Source organism: Mauremys reevesii, linkage group 2 (genome assembly GCF_016161935.1).
Source record: "Mauremys reevesii isolate NIE-2019 linkage group 2, ASM1616193v1, whole genome shotgun sequence".
NCBI classification, from domain to species: domain Eukaryota; kingdom Metazoa; phylum Chordata; order Testudines; family Geoemydidae; genus Mauremys; species Mauremys reevesii.
Genome location: NC_052624.1, coordinates 249,745,804 through 249,770,184, shown reverse-complemented (window position 1 = coordinate 249,770,184; position 24,381 = coordinate 249,745,804). Strand labels below are relative to the sequence as shown.

Here is a 24,381-nt window from a genome sequence, read left to right as displayed (position 1 = left end):
GACCACCACTAAGTGGACTCACAATGAGCTGAGGGATAGACCCAGTGTCTTCAAAGATAGGATATAGTCTAGGATTAGGGGAATATCCATAGCTTCGGACTGAACGCCTCTTTGTTGTGACCAGGACAAGCAGCATTGCCATTTAGCTAGGTAACATTTTCTAGTAGAATTCTTTCTGTTATTAGAGAGGATGTCTCATATAGCTGAGAAGCATGCATGTTCTAGGAATGATGCCCATCCACGCTGTGTGGTGGAGTGGTTGTGCATTGGGGTGTTTGATCTTGCCCTTGCACTGGGTTAGGAGCTCAGGGAATGTCAGGAAGGTAATCATCAGAAGAGATGACATGCGCAGGATGTTGGGGAACCAGAACTGTCTGGGCCAGAAAGGGGCAATCAGGATGACTGTTGCACTATCCTGTTGGATCTTGTATAGTACTCGTGGTAGAAGTGGCAGCGGAGGAAAGGCATAGTTGAACTGGTCTGACCAAGTAAGGAGGAGACTATCACCCTGCGAGCAGTAGCATAAGGCTCCTCTGGAGCAATACATGACACATTTGCTGTTTGCTTGGAAGCATCATGGCCCCAGGCATCCAGCAGCCTGAGAAAGACACAGACCATGATCCAGAGGACAGACTGTGCTCTGTACTCACTGAAGGATTCAAAAGCCACCTTGTGCTCTCTGGGGATATACACTCCATTACCGGGACCTCCTCAAGGAGTGTGGACATCTCGAGAGTCCAGAATGTATATCAATGCCCTGGAACTATGGGCGGTACAGTCCTTTCTTCTGTTCAGTCACTTTCACCATGTCCCGATAATATGTGGCCAGGAAGGACTGGCCGTTAGCCCCTGCAGGGAAGCAATGGAGTGTGGCTTTCTCACAAAAGGTCAAGCCTTTTGGGGTCCTTGTCCTTGTGGCTACTTTTACTCGACTTTAACTTTTATTGTACCATTGACACAACTAAGGAGCCCAGGATGAGGTGGGTGTAGAAGCACTCAAATCCTGTGGCAGTTGCCCGGTACCACTTCTCACCATTTTGCAGCAGGACAAGAAGCTGATCGACATCACATAGCTTATGGATTTCTTCAATATGACTGATGTTTCAATTGCCAATGTCTCGACAATCATCACAAGGAGTTCCTGGAACACTTTAAAGTCATTGGGTGCCAATGATACCATTTCATCAAGTAACAAAGATGAAAGGTCCTATGGTGGTAATACAGGGGGCTGGTGCTGCTCTGTCCCTGGATCTGGCTCTTCCTGGTACTGTGGCATAGGTGGTCCAGCCAGGAATTCTGACTGGAGGGTAATCTTTTCCTCTTCTTTGAGTGTGGTGAAAATCAGCTTCTTGATGCCTGAGTTAGTGGGCTGCCCGGTAACCCAGTAGGGCCATGGTGTCATGCTGTAGGAATAAAGCTGGCTTGTTGGTTATTGGTCAGTTCAGGGTTATTCCTGATGGACAGGTGGTGGCTGAGTCCTGTAGGGCAAGGTGTTAGGTATCTCTATGGTATTGATCACTGACCTCAGAGAAGGCGGCTCTCTACTGGATGTTGGGAAGAATGTATGCCACAGTGATTGTGAGGAGGAGTAGACCTCATCCGTAGTGCCAAAATATACAGCATTCTCAGTATCTGAGTCTTTACTGGTGCAAGTAGGTGTTTTGGTACAAATGGTGATCTTGGTCCTCTGGGCTCATCCTCCTTGGTGGGCATGGACACTGATGGGTGCATCATCAGAGCAGGGGTTCATGCTGGAGGAGCCTGCTGCACTGTAAGCTACTCCTTTCCCCCAACTCTCGATGCTATGAGGTACACGGTGGATTTATCTTCAGCGACCATACAGTATCTGTCCTTACGGGAGGACACTGAGTCTGGAATCTCTGCTTCTGTTTGGAGTGGCCCTTTTTGGAGCCAGCTGTAGATGCCAGAAGAGGTGCACCATTTTCAACTGCTGAGAACAGCTTTGGTGGCGATGGTATCAATATTCGTACTGGAACTGGGTAACAATGCCATCTTCTCTGTACTGGTCTTTGGTGTTGCTTTTCTGCTAGATGGGGTGCTAAATGAAGCTGGCTGACTGAAAGCACAACTTGAGAACTGATCTCAGGGTCTGATGACACCTTCATGGAGTGTCCCAGAAGATGGAGGTTTAGCTTTGCATCTTGCAGCTTACACATTCTCATGGAGAATGATAAGCTGGCAGAGAATCTGCTCAGTATAGGAGATGTCCCCACACAGGAGAGAAACCTGCTATTTCCTTCTTCTAGAGGGATTAGTCCATCGCAGGATGGACAGGGCTTAAATCTTGCCATGTCAAAGGATGCTGTACAAGGGTTCTAACCAGTTTGGTTCAAATGGATGAAAACAGTTCATGGCAGTCAATGCAGAAGATGAGAAGTAGTTCTGAAGATTTTCCCAAAGATTTGTAAAAGTTTAGCAAAAGCTAAGAACTAGTGGGTTGAACTGAGGGAGGGTTGCAGACACCTTGCCCTTATGCCCTTGTATGGGAACATGAGAAGGCAGAGAGTGTATACGTGTAACCCCGACAGACCCTGGTCATCGGTAGGTGGGATCAAACCGGGGACCTCTGGAGCTTAGTGCATGAACCTCTACCGCATGAACTAAAAGCCAACTTGCTGTTAGCTAAGGCTGTAGAGCAGACTCATTTTATCTCTCTCTTTAAGTGGTCTCAATGTCACTAGATGGGACAGAACACCACACCCAGTAGGTGTGTGGGTTACATACTTCTCCTAGCTGAGGAAGCATGTCTCGAGCTTCAGAGTCTTCCCAGTTTAAATCCCGGACGAGCCCAGGGCCGCCCAGACAGGGGGGTGGGGGCAAGTGGGGCAATTTGCCCCAGGCCCTGCAGGGGCCCCCATGAGAGTTTTTCAGGGCCCCTGGAGCGGGGTCCTTCACTTGCTCTGGGGCCCCCGGAAAACTCTTGCGGGGCCCGAGCCCCTGGAGCTTCTTCCGCTCCAGGTCTTCGGCGGCAATTCAACGGTGGGGGGTCCTTCCGCCCCGGGACCCGCTGCCAAAGTGCTGGGTCTTCGGCGTCAATTCGGCAGCAGGGGCCCCCCCGCCACTGAAGACCCCAGGCCCTCTGAATCCTCTGGGCGGCCCTGGACGAGCCCCAACTTGTAACGCCGACAGACCCTGGTCGTCGGTGGGCGGGATCAAACCAGGGACCTAAGGCTGTAGACCAGACTCATTTTTTCTCTTTAAGTGGTCTCAGTGCCACTAGATGAGACAGAACACCACACCCACTTAAAAAATATGTGTGGGTTACATATGCAGCCCCAACAGACACTGGTATTCAAAAAACCTCCAGTCTCGCATGCATGAGGGATATGCACAACTACAGTGGGAACCACACTGATGTACTCAATGGAGAACCTATATTACTATATAGGGCTACATTTTTAAAGTGGTACACATGGAATTTTGCCCACAAAGCCTGTTAACTATAATGGAGTTTATGCAGCAGACTTGTTGCACATTGCTTTGAAAATATAGTCTTTAAGGTCTGCAATTTGCAGGTTTTCACATGGACTGAACGGAGTCCTCAGGATAGTGCATGATAACACTATTTTGATCTTTGATGAGACCTCAGGCCAAGCTTAGCTGATTTCTTCAATTTAGTTCTTAACCTTCATAGAATTTACGGGAGTTGAAACTTGCCTGTCTAGAGGGCAAATAAATTGGCAGGACACCTAAATGATCTCACTAACACTTTGTGCAGTATACTGATATTATATCATATTTCTGTGGGAGATTAACCTGATCCATAAGTTAATGCATACTGGTGCATAATTCAATTCTTAAAACAGAAACTCTTCCATTACAGTTATAAAATAAAAAAATAAAATTTAATACCTCTCACTAACTTGGAAAGGAGGGGGACATTTTATTTAATATAATTTGCAATACTATTTCAAAGCTGAATAATAAGCAGACCTGAATGAGACAGAAGATGGCCTGCAGAAAGAAGTGAAAAGTAAGAATTAAAAATATTAATGAATTCACAGTTGAATAAATATCTATATAGAAATCCAGGGAATAAGGGAAATAATAAAGATGGATTAGAGTAGAGAGTACAAAATTCCTAATAATGTATTTTGGGGAACAAAAGGCCTACTAAATAATGAAAGAGCAAGGCAGTTGGCAGATGCAGGAACACTACTAGGGTATACAGCCACACTCCAGCTGAGCAGAGGGAGTCAGACAGTGCTTCTGAAGAGGAGAACCATGGACTGGGGCAATAGGATTGGACTGCACTTATCAGCCTCCCACAGCAAGAAGATGGTAAAACCAGAACTGCTGAAGTTTGCTGTAGTTTATGATGCTGTGGAAAAGCCTTCACAGGTAAATGGTAGGAAACACTGTTTGATTCATTTTAAATTAGCAATGTGTTCAAGCTGCAAAATTCACCTCCCATTGACTTCATTAGGCCCCTGTTTGTTTTATGCACAATTTTTGCTAACAGCAATTTCTAAAACACTGAATAAACTTCATAATAACAACCTTTTCTTTTGTTAATGAAAGTAGGAATTACCAATTACTAACCTGAAGAACATCTCCAAGGTCTGCAGTACTAATATCTGGATCTTCAGTTGTATTAAAAGGAACAGGAGTTATTCTTACAAGGGTAAGCACTCTGGGTTCTGGATATCTCCATAACATTATTCCTGGACTATCCTCAGTTTCACTGTAAAACACAACTTCATAGGCACTCGGCAGTTTCTGCGCTTCTGTCAAATGAAAGAAAGCTATCATCTGTTATGTAATTTCTAAAAAGGAACAGGCTGGTTTACGAGACAAAAATATTTAAAAACAAATCTCTTAGGATCAAAAGGAGAGAAAATAAAAAAGCAATTTCCTTGACTTTTAAAAGATTGCAGCTAAATGGAAAGAAATAAAAAAGACTGATGCAACAGATGTTTTCAATTGCTTTACCAAAAAAGGTAAAGAACTTCATCATAGGTAAGTGATCTTTAAAAGGTTACTACTGAACTTTGTAATTTAAAATAAGATATAATAATCTTCCTACCTGCATCTTGTATGTACTGGAACAGGCCTGTTCTCAGATCATCTGAGGTATGTTCAGTTTTTGAGGTCTGATTCCTTTCCATAGGAGACTGAGTCTGGTTTGTTTGATCAGAGATCAGTGTCTCCATCTTGCCTTGTTCAGTAAGGTACCCTTGCAGAAGTTCATGGAGAAGAACTAAACAATTCAAATGTTCTTGACCCCAGAAGACCTGATTAAAAAATAAAGAAAAGAAAAAAAACAAAACAGATGACAAAAATGTTGCTTTAAAAATATGTAATTATTTTAAACAAATTAACAAAATAAGTAAATAAATCAATAAATAAAAATAAAAACATACATTTTTTTTGCTGCATACTCTTCATATACTGTAACTTTCTGCAAACCTGCTAAATGGCAAAAAGATTCTAGCATGCCTTTTGACAAATCTGTCTTTTACTCAAGTCTAAGGAATGCATTTATTGTTATACACTATGCATCTCACATATATATAAAATAGACAGGCACTGAGCTGAAGTGTTTAGAATCTAAAGGCCTGCTCTTCACTTACTGTGGGGCATATTGCTTAGTGCTGGGAGTAGTCCCACTGAGTCAGGTTTTCGGATAAGCTTATGAGGAAAGTAATTTTAATGTTTCAATTGTTCAGAGCATAGTGTTATAAAATGGGGCACTTTGGAATGTGATTCTTTGGAGAACATTAGGTCTGGTTCATTGAAATTGTCTTCGAGTTGTATGTATGTTGGGCAATAAGTTTCCATAGCAGATCTTTTAGTTAGTGTTTTTATGGGTTTTCTTAAACCTTCAACTACATTTATATTTTTTCATTACACTTAAAATTGGTGGACAAGAGAGGGAAATTAGGAAGTAACAGTGCAGAGAATAAGATGAACCCTCCTTATATATATTTAGTGTTCCACATTTTCAGTTTTTATTTGTAAAAAAAAATTCTGGGAATTTTTCAGTGTTTATTTTCCAAACATTAAAACGAGTATGAAAAATAGTTAAAAATTAAAAAAGAAAATTGGAAAAAAGAAAAAAAAACTTTCATAATAAACACATTTTACTACAGTATAATTTAAAGGTTTTTTTTTTTAAATGTACAAAGCTATTTTTTGTTTTTCAGAGATAGGAGTTTTTCCGGAAATCCTGGTTTGCGTACACTCACATAATGTTTTTCAAAGTATCCTCACTCATGTTGAGCCTCTTGCTGTCTTGGAGGCAGTCCAACTTTGAAAATAAGGAATCTGCATCAATAGATCGAGGGGGTCAGGGCCGGCTTTAGGAAGTGCGGGGCCCAATTCGAACAGTTTCGACGGGGCCTCGGCAGGGAAGACAAAAAAACCAAAAACATGTAAAAAAAAACTTGTGGGTCTTGTACTCACCGGGCGGTGCTCCGAGTCTTCGGCGGCAGGTCCTTCACTCGCTCCAGATCTTCGGCAGCACTGAAGGACCCGCTGCTGAAGTGCCACCAAAGACCCAGAACAAACGAAGGACCCACCGCCTAAGTGCTGCCGCCAAGGAAGAGATTCTCACTGGGCGCAGGACCCTCTTAGGTGAGGGGCCCGATTCGGAGGAACTCGTGGAATTGGTCTAAAGCCGGCCCAAAATGAAGAATCCTAAACCTAGGGCAGGGTGCCCTACCCTTAGGAACATTAACCCTAGCTCCAAGTGCCCTGTCCTTAGGAACCCTAACCCTAGGGCGAAAAACCCTACCTATAGGAACCCAAACCTGAGGGTGGGAAGCCCTAACCATAGGAACCCTAACCCTAGCTCTAAGTGCCCTACCAACAGGAACCCTAACCCTAGTTCCAAGTGCCCTAACCTTAGGAACCCTAACCCTAGGGCGAAAAACCCTACCTATAGGAACCCTAACCCTAGTCCCAAGTGCCCTACCCTTAGGAACCCTAACCCTAGGGCGAAAAACCCTACCTATAGGAACCCTAACCCTAGCTCCAAGTGCCCTACCCACAGGAACCCTAACCCTAGCTCCAAGTGCCCTACCCACAGGAACCCTAACCCTAGCTCCAAGTACCCTACCCATAGGAACCCTAACCCTAGGGCTGGGCGCCCTACTCATAAAAACCCTAACCCTAGCTCCAAGTGCCCTACCCTTAGGAACCCAAACCCTAGGGCGGGAAGCCCTACCCACACGAACGCTAACCATAGATCCAAGTGCCCTATCCTTAGGAACCTTAACCCTAGCTCCAAGTGCTCTGTCCTTAGGAACCCTAACCGTAGGGGGGGAAGACCTACTCATAGAAACCCTAACCCTGGATCAAAGTGCCCTACCCTCAGGAACCCTAACCCTAGTTTTAAGTGCCCTACTTATATAAACACTAACCCTAGCTCCAAGTGACTTACACTTAGGAACCCTAACCATAGGGCGGAAAGCCCTACCCATACAAACCCCAACCACAGCTCCAAGTGCCCTAACCTGAGGAACCCTAACCCTAGGTACAAGTGCCCTACGCATAGGAACCCTGAACCTAGGGCTGGGCGCCCTACCCATAGGAACCCTAACCCTAGCTCCAAGAACCGTACCCTTAGGAATCCTAACCATAAGGCGGGAAGCGCTACCCATACGAAACCTAACCTTACCTCCAAGTGCCCTACCCATAGGAACCCTAATCCTAGCTCCAAGTGCCCTACCCTTAGTAACCCTAACCCTAGGGCGGGAAGCCCTACCCATAGGAACACTAACCCTAGCTCCAAGAGCCAGGGGCGGCTCTACCTTTTTGGCCGCCCCAAGCAGTCATGCGCGGGAGGCGCCCCGGAGCCGCGGGAGCAGCGGACCTCCCGCGGGCATGACTGCAGAGGGACCGCTGGTCCGGCGTGGCTCGGCTGGACCTCCCGCGGCTGCGGACGCTTCGCGGGTCCCGCGGCTCCGCTGGCGCTGCCGCAGTCATGCCTGCGGGTGGTCCAGCCGAGCCGCGGGACGAGCGCCCCCTCCGCAGTCATGCCTGCGGCAGGTCCAGTCGTCCCGGGGCTCCGGTGGACCTCCCGCAGGCATGACTGCGGCAGGTCCGCCGGCCCAGCCTGCTGCCCCCCCACCCCCGGCTGCAGGGGACGGGCCGCTCCTCGGCTCGCAGCGGCAGGATGAGCTGGGGCCCCAGCCTTTTGCCGCCCCCTAGATTTTGCCGCCCTAGCCACCAGCTTGTTTTGCTGGTGCCTAGAGCCGCCCCTGCCAAGAGCCCTACTCATAGGAACCCTAACCCTAGCTCCATGTGCCCTACCTATAGGATCCCTAACCCTAGCTCCAAGTAGCCTACCCATAGAACCCCTAACCTTAGGGCGAGGCGTCCTACCGATAGGAACTCTAGCCCGAGCTCCAAATCCCCTACCCATAGGAACCCTAACCCTAGGGCGGGTCGTCTTACCTATAGGAACCCTAACCCTAGCTCCAAGTGCCCAACCCATAGGAACCCTAACCATAGCTCCAAGTGCCCTACCCATAGGAACCCTAACCCTAGCTCCAAGGGTGCTACCAATAGGAACCCTAACCATAGCTCCATGAACCTTACCCTTAGGAACCATAATCCTAGGGTGGGGTGTCCTACCCATAGGAAACCTAAACCTAGGTCCAAGTGCCCTACCCTTAGGAACCTTAACCCTAGCTCCAAGTGCCCTGTCCTTAGGAACCCTAAAGCTAGTTTTAAGTGCCCTACCTATAGAAACCCTAACCCTAGCTCCAAGTGACTTACACTTAGGAACCCTAACCATAGGGCGGGAAGCCGTACCCATAAGAACCCCAACCCTAGCTCCAAGTGCCCTAACCTGAGGAACCCCAAACCTAGGTCCAAGTGCCCTCACCTGAGGAACCCTAACCCTAGGTCCAAGTGCCCTAACCTGAGGAACCCTAACCCTAGCTCCAAGAGCCCTACTCATAGGAACCCTAACCCTAGCTCCAAGTGCCCTACCGATAGGAACCCTAACCCTAGCTCCATGTGCCCTACCTATAGGAACCCTAACCCTAGCTCCAAGTGCCCTACCCATAGGAACCCTAACCCTAGCTCCAAGTGCCCTACCCATAGGAACCCTAACCCTAGCTCCAAGTGCCCAACCCATAGAAACCCTAACCGTAGGACGGGGCACCCTACCCTCAGGAACCCTAACCCTAGCTCCAAGTGCCTTACCCAGAGGAACTCTAACCATAGCTCCAAGTGCCCTACCCATAGGAACTCTAACCATAGCTCCAAGGGTCCTACCCATAGAACCCTAACTCTAGCTCCAAGGGTCCTACCCATAGAACCCTAACTCTAGCTCCAAGAACCGTACACTTAGGAACCCTAACCCTAAGGCGGGAAGCCCTACCCATACGAACCCTAACTTTACCTCCAAGTGCCCTACCCATAGGAACCATAATCCTAGCTCCAAGTGCCCTAACCTTAAGAATCCTAACCCTAGGGCGGGAAACCCTACCCATAGGAACCCTAACCCTAGGTCCAAGTGCCCTACCCTTAGGAACCCTAACCCTAGGGAGGGAAGCCCTACCCATAGGAACCCTACCCCTAGATCCAAGTGCCCTACCCATAGGAACCGTAACCTTAGGGCAGGAAGCCCTACCCAGAGGAACCATAACCCTAGCTCCAAGTGCCCTAACCACAGGAACCCTAATCCTAGCTCCAAGTGCCCTACCCTTAGGAATCCTAACCGTGAGGCGGGAAGCGCTACCCATAGGAACCCTACCCCTAGCTCCAAGTGCCCTACCCATAGGAACCCTAACCCTAGGGCAGGAAGCCCTACCCATAGGAACACTAACCCTAGCTCCAAGAGCCCTACTCATAGGAACCCTAACCCTAGCTCCATGTGCCCTACCTATAGGATCCCTAATCCTAGCTCCAAGTAGCCTACCCATAGAACCCCTAACCTTAGGGCGAGGCGTCCTACCGATAGGAACTCTAGCCCGAGCTCCAAATCCCCTACCCATAGGAACCCTAACCCTAGGGCGGGTCGTCTTACGTATAGGAACCCTAACCCTAGCTCCAAGTGCCCAACCCATAGGAACCCTAACCAAAGCTCCAAGTGCCCTACCCATAGGAACCCTAACCCTAGCTCCAAGGGTGCTACCAATAGGAACCCTAACCCTAGCTCCAAGTGCCCTAACCACTGGAACCCTAATCCTAGCTCCAAGTGCCCTACCCATAGGAACCCTAACCCTAGCTCCAAGTGCCCTACCGATAGGAACCCTAACCCTAGCTCTATGTGCCCTACCGATAGGAACTCTAGCCCTACCTCCAAGTGCCCTACCCATAGGAACCCTAACCCTAGGGCGGGGCACCCTACCCTCAGGAACCCTAACCCTAGCTCCAAGGGTCCTACCCATAGGAACCCTAACCCTAGATCTAAGTGCCCTACCCTGAGAAACCCTAAACATAAAGAGGGAAGCCCTACCCATAGGAACCCTAACATTAGCTCCAAGTGCCCTACCCTTAGAAACCATAACCCTAAGGCAGGAAGCCCTACCCATAGGAACCCTAATCGTAGCTCTAAGTTCCCTAACCGTAGGAACCCTAAACCTAGGGTGGCAAGCCCTACCCATAGGAACCCTAAACCTAGCTCCAAGAGCCCTACCCATAGGAACCCTAACCCTAGCTCCAAGTGCCCTACCCAAAGGAACCCTAACCATAGCTCCAATTGCCCTAAACTTAGGAACCCTAACCCTAGGGTGGGAAACCCTATCCATAGGAACCCTAACCCTAGGGCGGGGCACCATACCGATAGGAACTCTAGCTCTAGCTCCAAGTGCCCTACCCATAGGAACCCTAACCCTAGAGCGGGGCGTCTTACCCATAGTAACCCTAAACTTAGCTCCAAGGGTCCTGCCCATAGGAACCCTAACCCTAGCTCCAAGTGCCCTACACTTAGGAACCATAACCCTAAGGCGGGAAACCCTACCCATAGGAACCCTAAACCTAGCTCCAAGTGCCCTACCCATAGGAATCCTAACCCTAGCTCCAAGTGCCCTACCCTTAGGAATCCTAACCCTAGGGCGGGACACCCTACCCTCAGGAACCCTAACCCTAGCTCCAAGGGTCCTACCCATAGGAACCCTAACCCTAGCTCTAAGTGCCCTACCCTGAGAAACCCTAAACCTAAAGAGGGAAGCCCTACCCATAGGAACCCTAACCTTAGCTCCAAGGGTCCTGCCCATAGGAACCCTAACCCTAGCTCTAAGTTCCCTAACCTTAGGAACCCTAAACCTAGGGTGGCAAGCTCTACCCATAGGAATCCTAACCCTAGCTCCAAGTGCCCTACCCTTAGGAATCCTAACCCTGGATCCAAGTACCCTACCTTTAAGAACCCTAACCCTCGGGTGCAGTGTCCTACCCATAGGAACCCTAACCCTAGCTCCAAGGGTCCTACCCAGAGGAACGCTAACCCTAGCACCAAGTGCCCTAACCTGAGGAACCCTAACCCTAAGGCGGGGCGCCCTACCGATACGAACTCTAGCCCTAGCTCCAAGTGCCCTACCCATAGGAACCCTAACCCTAGGACGGGGCGTCTTACCCATAGGAACCCTAACCCTAGCTCCAAGTGCGCAACCCATGGGAACCCTAACCCTAGGGCAGGGCACCCTGCCCTCCGGAACCCTAACCCTAGCTCCAAGGACCCAACCCATAGGATCCCTAACCCTAGCTCCAAGTGCCCTACTCTTAGGAACCTTAATCATAGGGTGGGAAGTCCTACCCAGAGGAACCCCAACAATAGCTCCAAGTGCTCTACTCATAGGATCCCTACCCCTAGCGCGGAGTGTCCTACCAATATGAACCCTAACCCTAGCTCCAAAGGTCCTACCCTTAGGAACGCTAACCCTAAGGCGGGAAGCCCTACCCATAGGAACCCTAACCCTAGCTCCAAGTGCCCTACCCTTAGGAACCCTAACCATAGGGCGGGAAGCCCAGCGCATAGGAACCCTAACCTTAGTTCCAAGTGCACTACCCATAGGAACCCTAACCCTAGCTCCAAGTGCCCTAACCTTAGGAATCCTAAACCTAGGGCGGGAAGTCCTACCCATAGGAACCCTACCCCTAGCTCCAAGTGCCCTACGCATAGGAACCCTACTCCTAGCACCCAGTGCCCTACCCATTGGAACCCTAACCCTAGGGCGGGAAGCCTTACCCAGAGGAACCCTAACCCTAGATGCAAGTGCCCAACCCATAGGAACCCTAACCCTAGGGCGGGGCACCCTACCGTCAGGCACGCTAACCCTAGCTCTAAGGACCCAACCCTTAGGAACCTTAACCTTAGGGTAGGAAGCCCTACCCATTGGAACCCCAACAATAGCTCCAAGTGCCCTACCCTGACGAACCCAAACCCTAGCTCCAAGTGCCGTACACTTCGGAACCCTAACCCTAAGGCGGAAAGCCCTACCTATAGGAACCCTAACCCTTGCTCCAAGTGCCCTACCCTTAGGAATCCTAACCCTAGGGCAGGAAGCCCTACCCATAGGAACCCTAACCCTAGGGTAGGGCGCCCTAACCATAGGAACCCTAACTCTAGGGCGGGGCGCCCTACCCATAGGAACCCTAACCCTAGCTCCAAGTGCCCAACCCATAGGAACCCTAACCCTAGTGCAGGGCGCCCTACCCATAGGAACCCTAACTCTAGCTCCAAGTGCCCTACCATTAGCAACCCTAACCCTAGGGTGGGAACCCCTACACATAGGAACCCTAACGCTAGCGCCAAGTGCCCTACCCATAGGAACCCTAACCCTAGCTCCAAGTGCGCTACCCACAGGAACCCCAACCCTAGGGCGAGGTGCCCTACTCGCAGGAACCCTAACTCTAGCTCCAAGTGCCCTACCCATAGGAACCCTAAACCTAGCTTCAAGTGCCCTACCCATAGGAACCCTAACCCTAGCTCCAAGTGCCCTACGCATAGGAAGCATAACCCTAGCTGCAAGTGTCCTACCCTTAGGAACCCTAACCCTAAGGCGGGAAGCCCTATCCATAGGAACCCTAACCCTAGCTTCAAGTGGCCTATCCACAGGAACCCTAACCCTCTGGCGGGGCACCCTACGCATAGGAACCCTAACCCTAGCTCCAAGTGCCCTACCCTTAGGAACCCTAACCATAGGGCGGGAAGCCCAGCGCATAGGAACCCTAACCTTAGTTCCAAGTGCACTACCCATAGGAACCCTAACCCTAGCTCCAAGTGCCCTAACCTTAGGAATCCTAAACCTAGGGCGGGAAGTCCTACCCATAGGAACCCTACCCCTAGCTCCAAGTGCCCTACGCATAGGAACCCTACTCCTAGCACCCAGTGCCCTACCCATTGGAACCCTAACCCTAGGGCGGGAAGCCTTACCCAGAGGAACCCTAACCCTAGATGCAAGTGCCCTACCCTTACGAACCCTAAAGATAGGGCGGGAAGCCCTACCCATAGGAAACCTAACCCTAGCTCCAAGTGCCCAACCCATAGGAACCCTAACCCTAGGGCGGGGCACCCTACCGTCAGGCACGCTAACCCTAGCTCTAAGGACCCAACCCTTAGGAACCTTAACCTTAGGGTAGGAAGCCCTACCCATTGGAACCCCAACAATAGCTCCAAGTGCCCTACCCTGACGAACCCAAACCCTAGCTCCAAGTGCCGTACACTTCGGAACCCTAACCCTAAGGCGGAAACCCCTACCTATAGGAACCCTAACCCTTGCTCCAAGTGCCCTACCCTTAGGAATCCTAACCCTAGGGCAGGAAGCCCTACCCATAGGAACCCTAACCCTAGGGTAGGGCGCCCTAACCATAGGAACCCTAACTCTAGGGCGGGGCGCCCTACCCATAGGAACCCTAACCCTAGCTCCAAGTGCCCAACCCATAGGAACCCTAACCCTAGTGCAGGGCGCCCTACCCATAGGAACCCTAACTCTAGCTCCAAGTGCCCTACCATTAGCAACCCTAACCCTAGGGTGGGAACCCCTACACATAGGAACCCTAACGCTAGCGCCAAGTGCCCTACCCATAGGAACCCTAACCCTAGCTCCAAGTGCGCTACCCACAGGAACCCCAACCCTAGGGCGAGGTGCCCTACTCGCAGGAACCCTAACTCTAGCTCCAAGTGCCCTACCCATAGGAACCCTAAACCTAGCTCCAAGTGCCCTACCCATAGGAACCCTAACCCTAGCTCCAAGTGCCCTACGCATAGGAAGCATAACCCTAGCTGCAAGTGTCCTACCCTTAGGAACCCTAACCCTAAGGCGGGAAGCCCTATCCATAGGAACCCTAACCCTAGCTTCAAGTGGCCTATCCACAGGAACCCTAACCCTCTGGCGGGGCACCCTACGCATAGGAACCCTAACTCTAGCTTCAAGTGCCGAACCCATAGGAACCCTAACCCTAGCTCCAAGTGCCCTACCCATAGGAACTCTATCCCTAGCTCCAAGTGCCCTACCGATAGGAACCCTAACCCGAGCTCCATGTGCCCTACCTAGAGGAACCCTAACCCTAGGGCAGGGCGCCCTACCCAGAGGAACCCTACGCCTAGCTCCAAGTGCCCAACCCATAGGAACCTAACCCTAAGGCAGGGCGCCCTACCCATAGGAACACTAACCCTAGCTCCAAGTGCCCTATCCATAGGAACCCTAACCGTAGGGTGGGAAGCCCTATCCATAGGAACCCTAACCCTAACTCCAAGTGCCCTACCCATAGGAATCCTAAACCTAGGGCTGAGCGTCCTACCCATAGGAATCCCAACCCTAGCTCCAAGTACCCTACCCTTAGGAACTCTAACCCTAGGGCAGGGTGCCCTACCGATAGGAACTCTAACCCTAGCTCCAAGTGCCCTACCCAAAGGAACCCTAACCCTAGGGCGGGAAGCCCTACCCATAGGAACCCTAACCCTAGCTTCCAGTTCCCTACCCTTAGTAATCCTAGCCCTAGCTCCAAATGCCCTAACCTTAGAAACCCTAACCCTAGGGTGGGAAGCCCTACCCATAGGAACCCTAACCCTAGCTCCAAGTGCCCTACCCTTAGGAACTCTAACCCTAGCTCCAAGTGCCCTACCCATAGGAATCCTAAACCTAGGGCTGAGCGTCCTACCCATAGGAATCCCAACCCTAGCTCCAAGTACCCTACCCTTAGGAACTCTAACCCTAGGGCGGGGTGCCCTACCGATAGGAACTCTAACCCTAGCTCCAAGTGCCCTACCCAAAGGAACCCTAACCCTAGGGCGGGAAGCCCTACCCATAGGAACCCTAACCCTAGCTTCCAGTTCCCTACCCTTAGTAATCCTAGCCCTAGCTCCAAATGCCCTAACCTTAGAAACCCTAACCCTAGGGTGGGAAGCCCTACCCATAGGAACCCTAACCCTAGCTCCAAGTGCCCTACCCTTAGGAACTCTAACCCTAGCTCCAAGTGCCCTACCCATAGGAATCCTAAACCTAGGGCTGAGCGTCCTACCCATAGGAATCCCAACCCTAGCTCCAAGTACCCTACCCTTAGGAACTCTAACCCTAGGGCGGGGTGCCCTACCGATAGGAACTCTAACCCTAGCTCCAAGTGCCCTACCCAAAGGAACCCTAACCCTAGGGCGGGAAGCCCTACCCATAGGAACCCTAACCCTAGCTTCCAGTTCCCTACCCTTAGTAATCCTAGCCCTAGCTCCAAATGCCCTAACCTTAGAAACCCTAACCCTAGGGTGGGAAGCCCTACCCATAGGAACCCTAACCCTAGCTCCAAGTGCCGTACCCTTAGGAATCCTAACACTAGGGCGGCACACCTTACCCATAGGAACCCTAACCCTAGCTCCAAGTGCCCTACCCTTTGGGGAGTACACTCAAAGTTTGCCGTGCCACTTTGCTGAAGTTGGGAAGTGCATTTTGATGACTGTACTAAAAAGCCAGCACATCCAGTTTCACATTGTCATGATTAGGTGTGTTCATGTATGTAGTAAGTTCCCCTTTCAGATTTGAAATTTCATCTTTAGTGGCAAATGGTTGAAACACTCTGGCATAACGGTCGTAGTTGCTGCAAAATTCACTTTTAAGAAGGGGTGCAACACCTGGATTACATTGCAAAAAGAATCTTCAGCACCAAACACTTTGGGGTTCAGATTACAGGCCACGGTCATGAATGCTTTTTTTTATTTTCTCGTGTTCTGGAGTTGGAAGGATATTCAGAAACAGCTGGGTTTTCTCACCGTATGTTTCTCCTGCAGCTTTTGTGCTCAATTCAGCTGAGATTTTGGTTGTCAGGATCCGATAAATGTCTGTACTGGCAAATGTGCTGGCACTTGTCAGAGAAAACGCCAGTGTTTTCTGTATGTCACACAGTAACCCCAAGTTTTCAACAATGAACATTACTGTGGTGCACAGAATTGGCAGCCATTTTGGTTATTTGGCAGTCTCTTCAGAGTTTCTGCTTTAGAACCTAACAACTCAAGGTGATCTAGGAGAGGCATTAACACAGTCCACACATTATTTACATGACAGGCAGCAAAGTATAAGCTCATCCACCAATGTGGCACAACAATGGTAGGTAAAAAAGACAGTCGACTCTGCATTTGTCTTGCACTGTGTAAAACAAAGCCTTAGCTTGTTCACATGCTTGAAAACGGCCCCAAATCCAATGATGCAAGATTTCACGTCTTTCATTTCTTCTGTAACAGTAGCTGACAGTGCAATGTTAATCAGATGAGCAGGACAGGTAATACATAACAGCTCTGGTTTCTGATTGAGTTTAATCTCCCGTGAAAACTTAGCCATGTAGGAAGCAGAATCTGTGTTAGTTGTGGCCGTATTTTCCCAAAGTAGTTCGTACATCTCAGTCGTGTCAGTTATTGCTGCCTCAACAAAACAGCTATCAGCCGAGTGGATGAATGTCACATCAGCACAAAACAATGCAGGTTTATTCGCTTTGAAATAACAATATGAAAACAAAAGGCCAAGAATCAGATGGTCCAAAACATCAAGAGACTCATCAAAAATCATACTAGACCACACTTCCATCAATTCGTTCCATCAGTTTAGATACTAAAGCATCATAATTTTCTTTCAGATACATACAAGTGAGGTTGTCTGCATTAGGAAGGGTTTTTGCTGCTACAAAGTCACCGATAGTCCCCTCTGCAATTAACAGTGTCTGTCTGGCAAAACAAAGAGCACCCACAAATTCATTGACACAATCGTGCTGTGTCCTCTCCTTCATTAAAGCTCTGGTGAAAGCGCCTGACACTGATTGTTTATCCCCAAAACTCACTTTCTTCCTTAAAGTTCCTGTGTTGCTTGCTTTTGACATGCTCCTTTATTCAGTCGTGCGAGCACTGACTTCAATACTGCAGTACTTGTAGCACAATGAATCCTCTTCACTCTTGTCTTTACTTTTCTTGAAAATTTCTAAGCACTGATTTTCTTGTTGGTATTCAGGCATAGATCTGCATTTTCGCCCCATGTTCACCTTTTCGTTACCTTATCTATCTTTATCTGTGGGGGATTGATTTTTTAAATTGAGCACCATAATAAATGGACGCAAAGAAATTGGTGGGTAGCATTTCCTTGTGAGCCAATCATAGCATGATATTAACATTGTTTGATTTTCCAACCTCCACTGTGTGTGTTTGGTGCTTTACTCTACAGAACAGCTTCAATCTTAGAGCTGCAGGACTCAACAATCATGTAAAGCGTTAGAGTTTAACAAAAATAAGTACCTGAAAAAATATTGAGTGGATTAATAAACGGGTGTAAGTCTGTAAAAACAGAACTCCTTTAATTACAAAAACTGGTAATTTATTGGCAAAAATTGGTAAAAACTGAAAATGCAGAATAGCGTGCCTTAAAGAGATGCCAGTGAACAGAGGTTACTTCATATTTATCTATTTTTTATTTAGATTTATGCAAACACACAAGAAATGCCTTTCCATAGTCTGCAGCCATCCTTGACATATCTTAAAAACACATCACAAATAATACCCTAAAAGTTCAGCAGTAAAATTCAGTATAACTCACTGCCAGCAAACTAGGCAACTTTAAAGCTCAAATCCCCTTCACTCTCCAACAATTCTCCAGCAAGCCTGGAAGACAATCAGATTCAGGCTATTTTGGGCCTGAGGAAGTGCGGGTTCTGAATCATGTGGTTATTGACACATTAGTCCCTCACTATCCTACAATTCATGAGCATGTGCTAATTAAAAATGTCTAATAAATCTAACACAGAGGATAAAGAATAGCAGCATGAAGTAAATTTCACAATATTTCTTGGGAGAGAAAGATCTGGATATGCTGCCCAAGCAAGAAACCACATAACAGTTATGAGTATCTTATTCCTGGTATTTGGTTTCTTTGGAAGGTAATCCAGTTCTCTTCTCACCCATAAAACCATCAAAAGAGAGAGTAGTGTGGCAGAACAGTAATGGAAAAAAAAACCAGAATAATAAGGTGGGAGTGACATCATGAGAAAAGGAAAGAAGAGAAGCGTAGAGAAAACAGGGAGGAGTAGTGAAAGTGAGAGAACATGGGGGAAGCAGAGATACAGTATGGCAAAAATAGGTGATGAAATAATAGTCAAAACCCCAGACCCAAATCCTTGTCCTCCCATCTCCTTGTCCTTTCTCTCATCCTCTCCCCAGGCAGGAAACAGTGTGTGTGTGTAAGTGCAGTGTTTTATTATGGTAGGGATTTTTGTTTGTTTGTTTTTAATGTACATGCTACCATGTGTTTTAATTGAGATTCAGACTTAGATCCAATCTTTGCAGCTCATGACTCTCGTTATAATGGACTCATAAGGGTAAATATACTTTAAATTTATTTTAAATATAAAAATGTTGAGATGCTCAGATACTATGGTATCAGTACCTTAGAAAGACAGACATATCATAACCCTGAATCCCAACAATTTTGAGTTTTGGGAAAGGATAGATTAGTATCTAGATCCACAGTTCCATGGGGGAGGGCCCATCTTCAGAAAGCACTGTTGTTGATTTGAGCAAAGTTTGAATTTGGATGAGATCTCAGTTAGATGTTCCCAAATTTTAGGGAGGTGCATGTCTAGGGTTCCAGTTCAGGCCATCCTTAATCAAAACATTCAGGTGTGTAGAAAAAAAATGAGGAAAATAGACTTAAAACATTCTGAAGATACATAAACCTTTTCAGAAGAAAGAAAGAGAAAGGCAGAGAGGTGAAAAAAAGGAAATTGACAAGATTTAAAAAAAACGTTGAAAAGATTTCTGCAATGTTTGTTACATGTTAACTGGCTCTGCATGGTGAATCATATAACCATGAATGATTTGTAATCCCAGGTATTTGAACACTAATATGTCTAATCCTATCTGGGTGCTTTCGGCAGGCAGCGAGTGCACTGGGGAACGAATGGATCAGTCTTTCCTGGCTGAGAGAGAAATTAATGAACCGTTCCCTTTCGCCTTGCCAAGCAGTGCTGCATTTCTTCATTCACACTGCTGTATGCAGCAATCCTGCAGGCTTGGACAAACCAGTGAGAAATTGATGACAAAGTAATTTTTAAACAATTGCCCTAACATATTCCCAGAACCCCTCTGCATCTAACTTAAAGACATAACTGGTCTAATCCACAGCACATCACTCAAAATTTAATTGAGTCCTGCCTGGTCCTTGGAATTCCAGTGTTGGACCCAGTGGAATATCGAGACACCAAAAACTAGTAGACTATCTAGAATGCAGTATCTCAACTATTTGTCTGACACAATGAGGTGATCACCAATGATTCTGAGTGCAGAAGCGTACCTAGAGGCAGAGAGAGAAAAACAGAAGCAACCTTATCTATTGATTTCATCACAGGATGAAACCACCAAATGGTAGGTCAAAAGTCTGCAGCTGGGGGGTGGAAGGAACAGAGTGTTAACTTGTCCAGAGACAAAAGATCTTTTCACTATGAGTACAGAAGCAGGAAGTCTGAGGAGACCTAAAAAGACTTGCAGTAAAGCTGGGTGAGAACCATGTTTTCCCTTCCTCCGCAGCCACACGTAAATTGTAGGAGAAAGTATAGCCTTGTGGAAGTAGAATGGCAAATGGTCCTGGACAGGAAGTAACCTACAACTATGAATTGTAAGCATACAGGAGAGGGAAACAAAGACTAAAAACAGAGATACCTGACGGAATGGTCTGGAGAATTCAGTAGTAACATTTAATGCTCATACTGCAAGGAGGAGGAGAGTGCCTTACAGTCAAAGCTGACAATAGACTTTTTTGCCTCACTGTGGTGTGGTAGTGAGGAAGGATGGTCTTGTTGTTAAGGCACTGGACTGGGACACAAAAGACTTAGTTTAATTCTTGGCTCTGCCACAAATTAAGTGATTTGCCCAAGGCTGCACAGGTAACCTAACTGTGCCTCAGTTCTTCATCTGTGAAGTGGGGATAAACAATTCCTCTCTCCCACTCTTTATCTGTCTTCTCTATTTAGACTGAAAGATCTTCAGGGCAGAGACTCTCTTTCTATATGTAGATACATAATCTAGCACAAAGAGACACCAATATCATTTTGGACTTTTAGGCACTACCGTAATACACATTAGTAATGGTGATACATGAGGTCATATTTAGAGCGGGTCAAATTATTTGTTGTGAATGATTAATTATAAATATAGTCCCTTTTCATTTCACCAACATTTACAAATGGATCCAGTTTTCTGCAAACATTTTTTTTATAAATATTTATTGAAGGGTTTATGTGCTGGAGTTTATTTATTTTTAACATTGGTGCTTATAAATCTTACTGTAAATAGGTGTGTATCTTGTCCTAATTATATTACAACCGTCTTTCTTAAGCTATACAGAATCAGAATTCTTCATTTCAAAAACTCCCATGTTTCTTGGACTGTTTTTCAAGTTACGGACACATTTAACTGAAGGGGAGGATAGCATGTAAAACTGAGTGTTAATTGCCACAAACAACAATTATCAATTACTCCCCTGAGAATTTTTTGTACGTTTTAAGAAACTGAAGTGCATTTGTGAGAGCTGCCCCAAGGCATTACGCACACATGCACACACAAAACAGAACAGGCCCCCAAATGTTAAATGTTAGTAACCTGATACAGTACTTTTAAGGGAACACACACATACAGCTACACTACAGTAAAATGCCCTGAACAGTTCTTGTCAATACTCTATGCAGTTTTGTCTAATCAGTAGTTTCGCATAAACGCCCACTTCTTTTCAAATGTAAAAATTTTCAAATGTGGTGAACTGTCTCATGATGCAAAGCTTTACAAGTTTTCTGTGCAGTTTAGACAGAGAATCAAAATTCAAGGCAAATTCAATTATATATCAGAACCATAAAAACATAAGAACGGCCATACTAACGTTCAGACCAAAGGTCCATCTAGCCCAGTATCCTGTCTTCTAACAGTGGACAATGCCAGGTTCCCCAGAGAGAATGAACAAAACACGTAATCATCAAGTGATCCATCCCCTGTCACCCATTCCCAGCTTCTGGCAAACAGAGAATAGGGCAGGGGTGGCTCCAGGCCCCAGCACGCCAAGCGCGTGCTTGGGGCGGCAAGCCGCGGGGGGCGCTCTGCTGATGCCACGAGGGCGGCAGGCAGGCTGCCTCCGGTGGTTTGCCTGCGGAGGGTCCACTGGTCCTGCGGCTTCGGTGGACCTCCCACAGGCGTGCCTGCGGCAGGTCCACCGAAGCCACGGGACCAGCGGACCCTCTGCAGGCAAACCGCCGGAGGCAGCCTGCCTGGCGTGCTTGGGGCAGCAAAATCCCTAGAGCCGCCCCTGGGCTAGGGACACCATCCCTGCCCATCCTGGCTAATAGCCATTGATGGACCTATCCTCCATGAATTTATCTAGTTCTTTTTTGAACCCTGTTATAGTCTTGGCCTTCACAACATCACAAACATATACATCAAAAACATATACAGACCTGTATAAGCCCTCCTCTGAAGTCAATATGTATTTTTGGAATGGATTGCTCTGGACCAGGATTGCCACTGTGCTTACACCACTTAGCTTCCACATTGACAGAACAACAGAAGGGGCCTATCAGAGCTCTGCTTCTTTCTTTGAAACTTGTTTTAAGGAGAAAATCATTTATGTCAAGAACAAATGATGATCCATGAATTACACCTGAAGAAAAAGGAAAAATATATCATTTAGCTTAGTGGTGTGTGTGTCTCCCAAGATATATATTCTCTAGAAATGTCTCAAGGCCAGATTGTGAATCCTTTACTCTTATTGGTGAGCAATTATTCACACACACAGTCCCATTAACTTCAGTAGAACTACTTGTGAGAGTAAATGCCTCACCAATGTAACTAAGGCATTCACAATCTGGCCACACTGCTTTTGGTTTGTTTTCAGTTTGCTTTTCCAACATATTTGAGTACAGTTTAGATTGAGTTCTAGTTATGGAGCAGGTATGTTTCATGCACATTCCTTACAAAGTACTATTTGCAAAACGTTATAACTTTTTACATGTGTGAGTATTTTAAGTTTTATGAATAGAGACAGTTTTCATTAAACTATGCAATCTTTTCAAGATTATATTAAGAATAAGAACAGCTGCTACACTTATATTCTAAACTGATAGGAAATAGCCATTTTGAATTATTCTCTCTGCTTTCATTCTGATTTCTCAATATAATATATTGCCTGGATAGAGTCTAGAGTTCTTAACAGGAATAAGGTTTTTGCTTGAATTCAGTAACTCAAAATAATCACAGTAACTCAAAATACATAACGTGTTTACTAAAAAAATCACATCATAACCATTCATAGTGGACAGAGTATTATAAAACCTTTAAAAAGTTAAAGACAGGTTAGATTTATATCATCACCTATGTATTCTCATTAACAATAAACAGTTTTAGAAAATGAACATCACCTAAAAATTTAAGTTCTCTTATGAATTTAACCTAGTGCAAATCAAAAATCCTTGTGTAGCAGCCTTCAACTACCTGAAGTGGGTTTCCAAAGAGGATGGAGCTAGGCTGTTTTTAGTGGTGGCAGATGACAGAACAAGGAGCAATGGTCTCAAGTTGTAGTGGGAGAGGTCTAGGTTGGATATTAGGAAAAACTATTTCACTAGGAGGGTGGTGAAGCACTGGAATGGGTTACTTAGGGAGGTGGTGGAATCTCCTTCCTTAGAGGTTTTTAAGGCCCGGCTTGACAAAGCCCTGGCTAGGATAATTTAGTTGGGGTTGGTCCTGCTTTGAGCAGGGAGTTGGACTAGCTGACCTCCTGAGGTCTCTTCCAATCCTAAACTTCTGTGATTCTCTGAAAACAATTCTCTCTACTCTTTAGGATATTTAGATGCAAAGCACTACACTAGAGGCTGGGCTACATTTTTCTCTTTTGCTGCTCATTTTTGGAATTGTCATTGTGAATATTGAATTTCACCATTCTTAGTTCACAATGCCTATAGCTGATTTTTCTAATGAAATTTGATACTTACAAAAGATGAAAGATTAAAAAATACTCAAGGCCTACAGCATACAGATGTTTCAAAGGACTGTACTATTTTGAATTTTCAAACCTTTGCTAGAAGAAATATCCCATTAAAATGGAATTCTATTCTGTGTACAATGTAAACATGCCTGGTTTAAATATGTGGGGAGGTTTAAACTTCTCTGATGAACCTCTTTCAAAATCCAAGAAAAATCTGTCTATGTCCTGAGACTTTAAACTATAATGCCAAGAATAATTTTATAATGTAATGATCTATAGTTTCTTAAGAACATGATTTGAATTATGGAAGAAAACACATAATGGACCCAATTCTTTTCTCAGATGCATGTTCACAGCTTCTGTCAATTCCAGTAGAAATATTAGAAAAATCCAATCTCACCTCCATAGCTACAGAGGTGCCATTGTACTGTGTGTGTGTTTTGAATGGGAGGCGAGTGGGTCACACACTAGAGGTATGCATCCTCTGGGCAGCATGGAGCCCATCTCTGCAGAGTTCCATATGGTGCAGAGTGCAGGAGGCATGCAAAGACGGGGTAGGACTGGATGGGGACCCTACTGTGGCAGAGGTGCACAGGAACCAAAGAGAGCTATTTCAGCAGTTGGGCTGAAGTATCATAGAATCATAGAATCTCAGGGTTGGAAGGGACCTCAGGAGGTCATCTAGTCCAACCCCCTGCTCAAAGCAGGACCAAACCCAACTAAATCATCCCAGCCAGGGCTTTGTCAAGCCTGACCTTAAAAACCTCTAAGGAAGGAGATTCCACTACCTCCCTAGGTAACCCATTCCAGTTCCTCACCACCCTCCTAGTGAAAAAGTTTTTCCTAATATCCAACCTAAACCTCCCCCTCTGCAACTTGAGACCATTACTCCTTGTTCTGTCATCTTCTACCACTGAGAACAGTCTAGATCCATCTTCTTTGGAACCCCCTTTCAGGTAGTTGAAAGCAGCTATCAAAT

General features: G+C 46.7%; 1 protein-coding gene across 13 annotated transcripts in view; it reads right to left on the bottom strand.

Moving 5' to 3' along the window:
- The window catches only part of VPS13B (vacuolar protein sorting 13 homolog B), a 917,098-nt gene that overhangs the window by 115,393 nt on the left and 777,324 nt on the right, over window positions 1–24,381 (bottom strand). For all 13 annotated transcript variants that reach the window (XR_005593500.1, XM_039522053.1, XM_039522049.1 and 10 more), the window contains 3 exons: window positions 21,880–22,082; window positions 5,048–5,255; window positions 4,564–4,748 (listed from right to left, as the gene is read on the bottom strand). Coding sequence is in view for 12 of the 13 variants with exons in the window: in XM_039522053.1 (XP_039377987.1) it covers window positions 4,564–4,748; window positions 5,048–5,255; window positions 21,880–22,082 (596 nt within the window). In the remaining variant the exon portion in view is untranslated. The remainder of the gene's footprint in view (window positions 1–4,563; window positions 4,749–5,047; window positions 5,256–21,879; window positions 22,083–24,381) is intronic.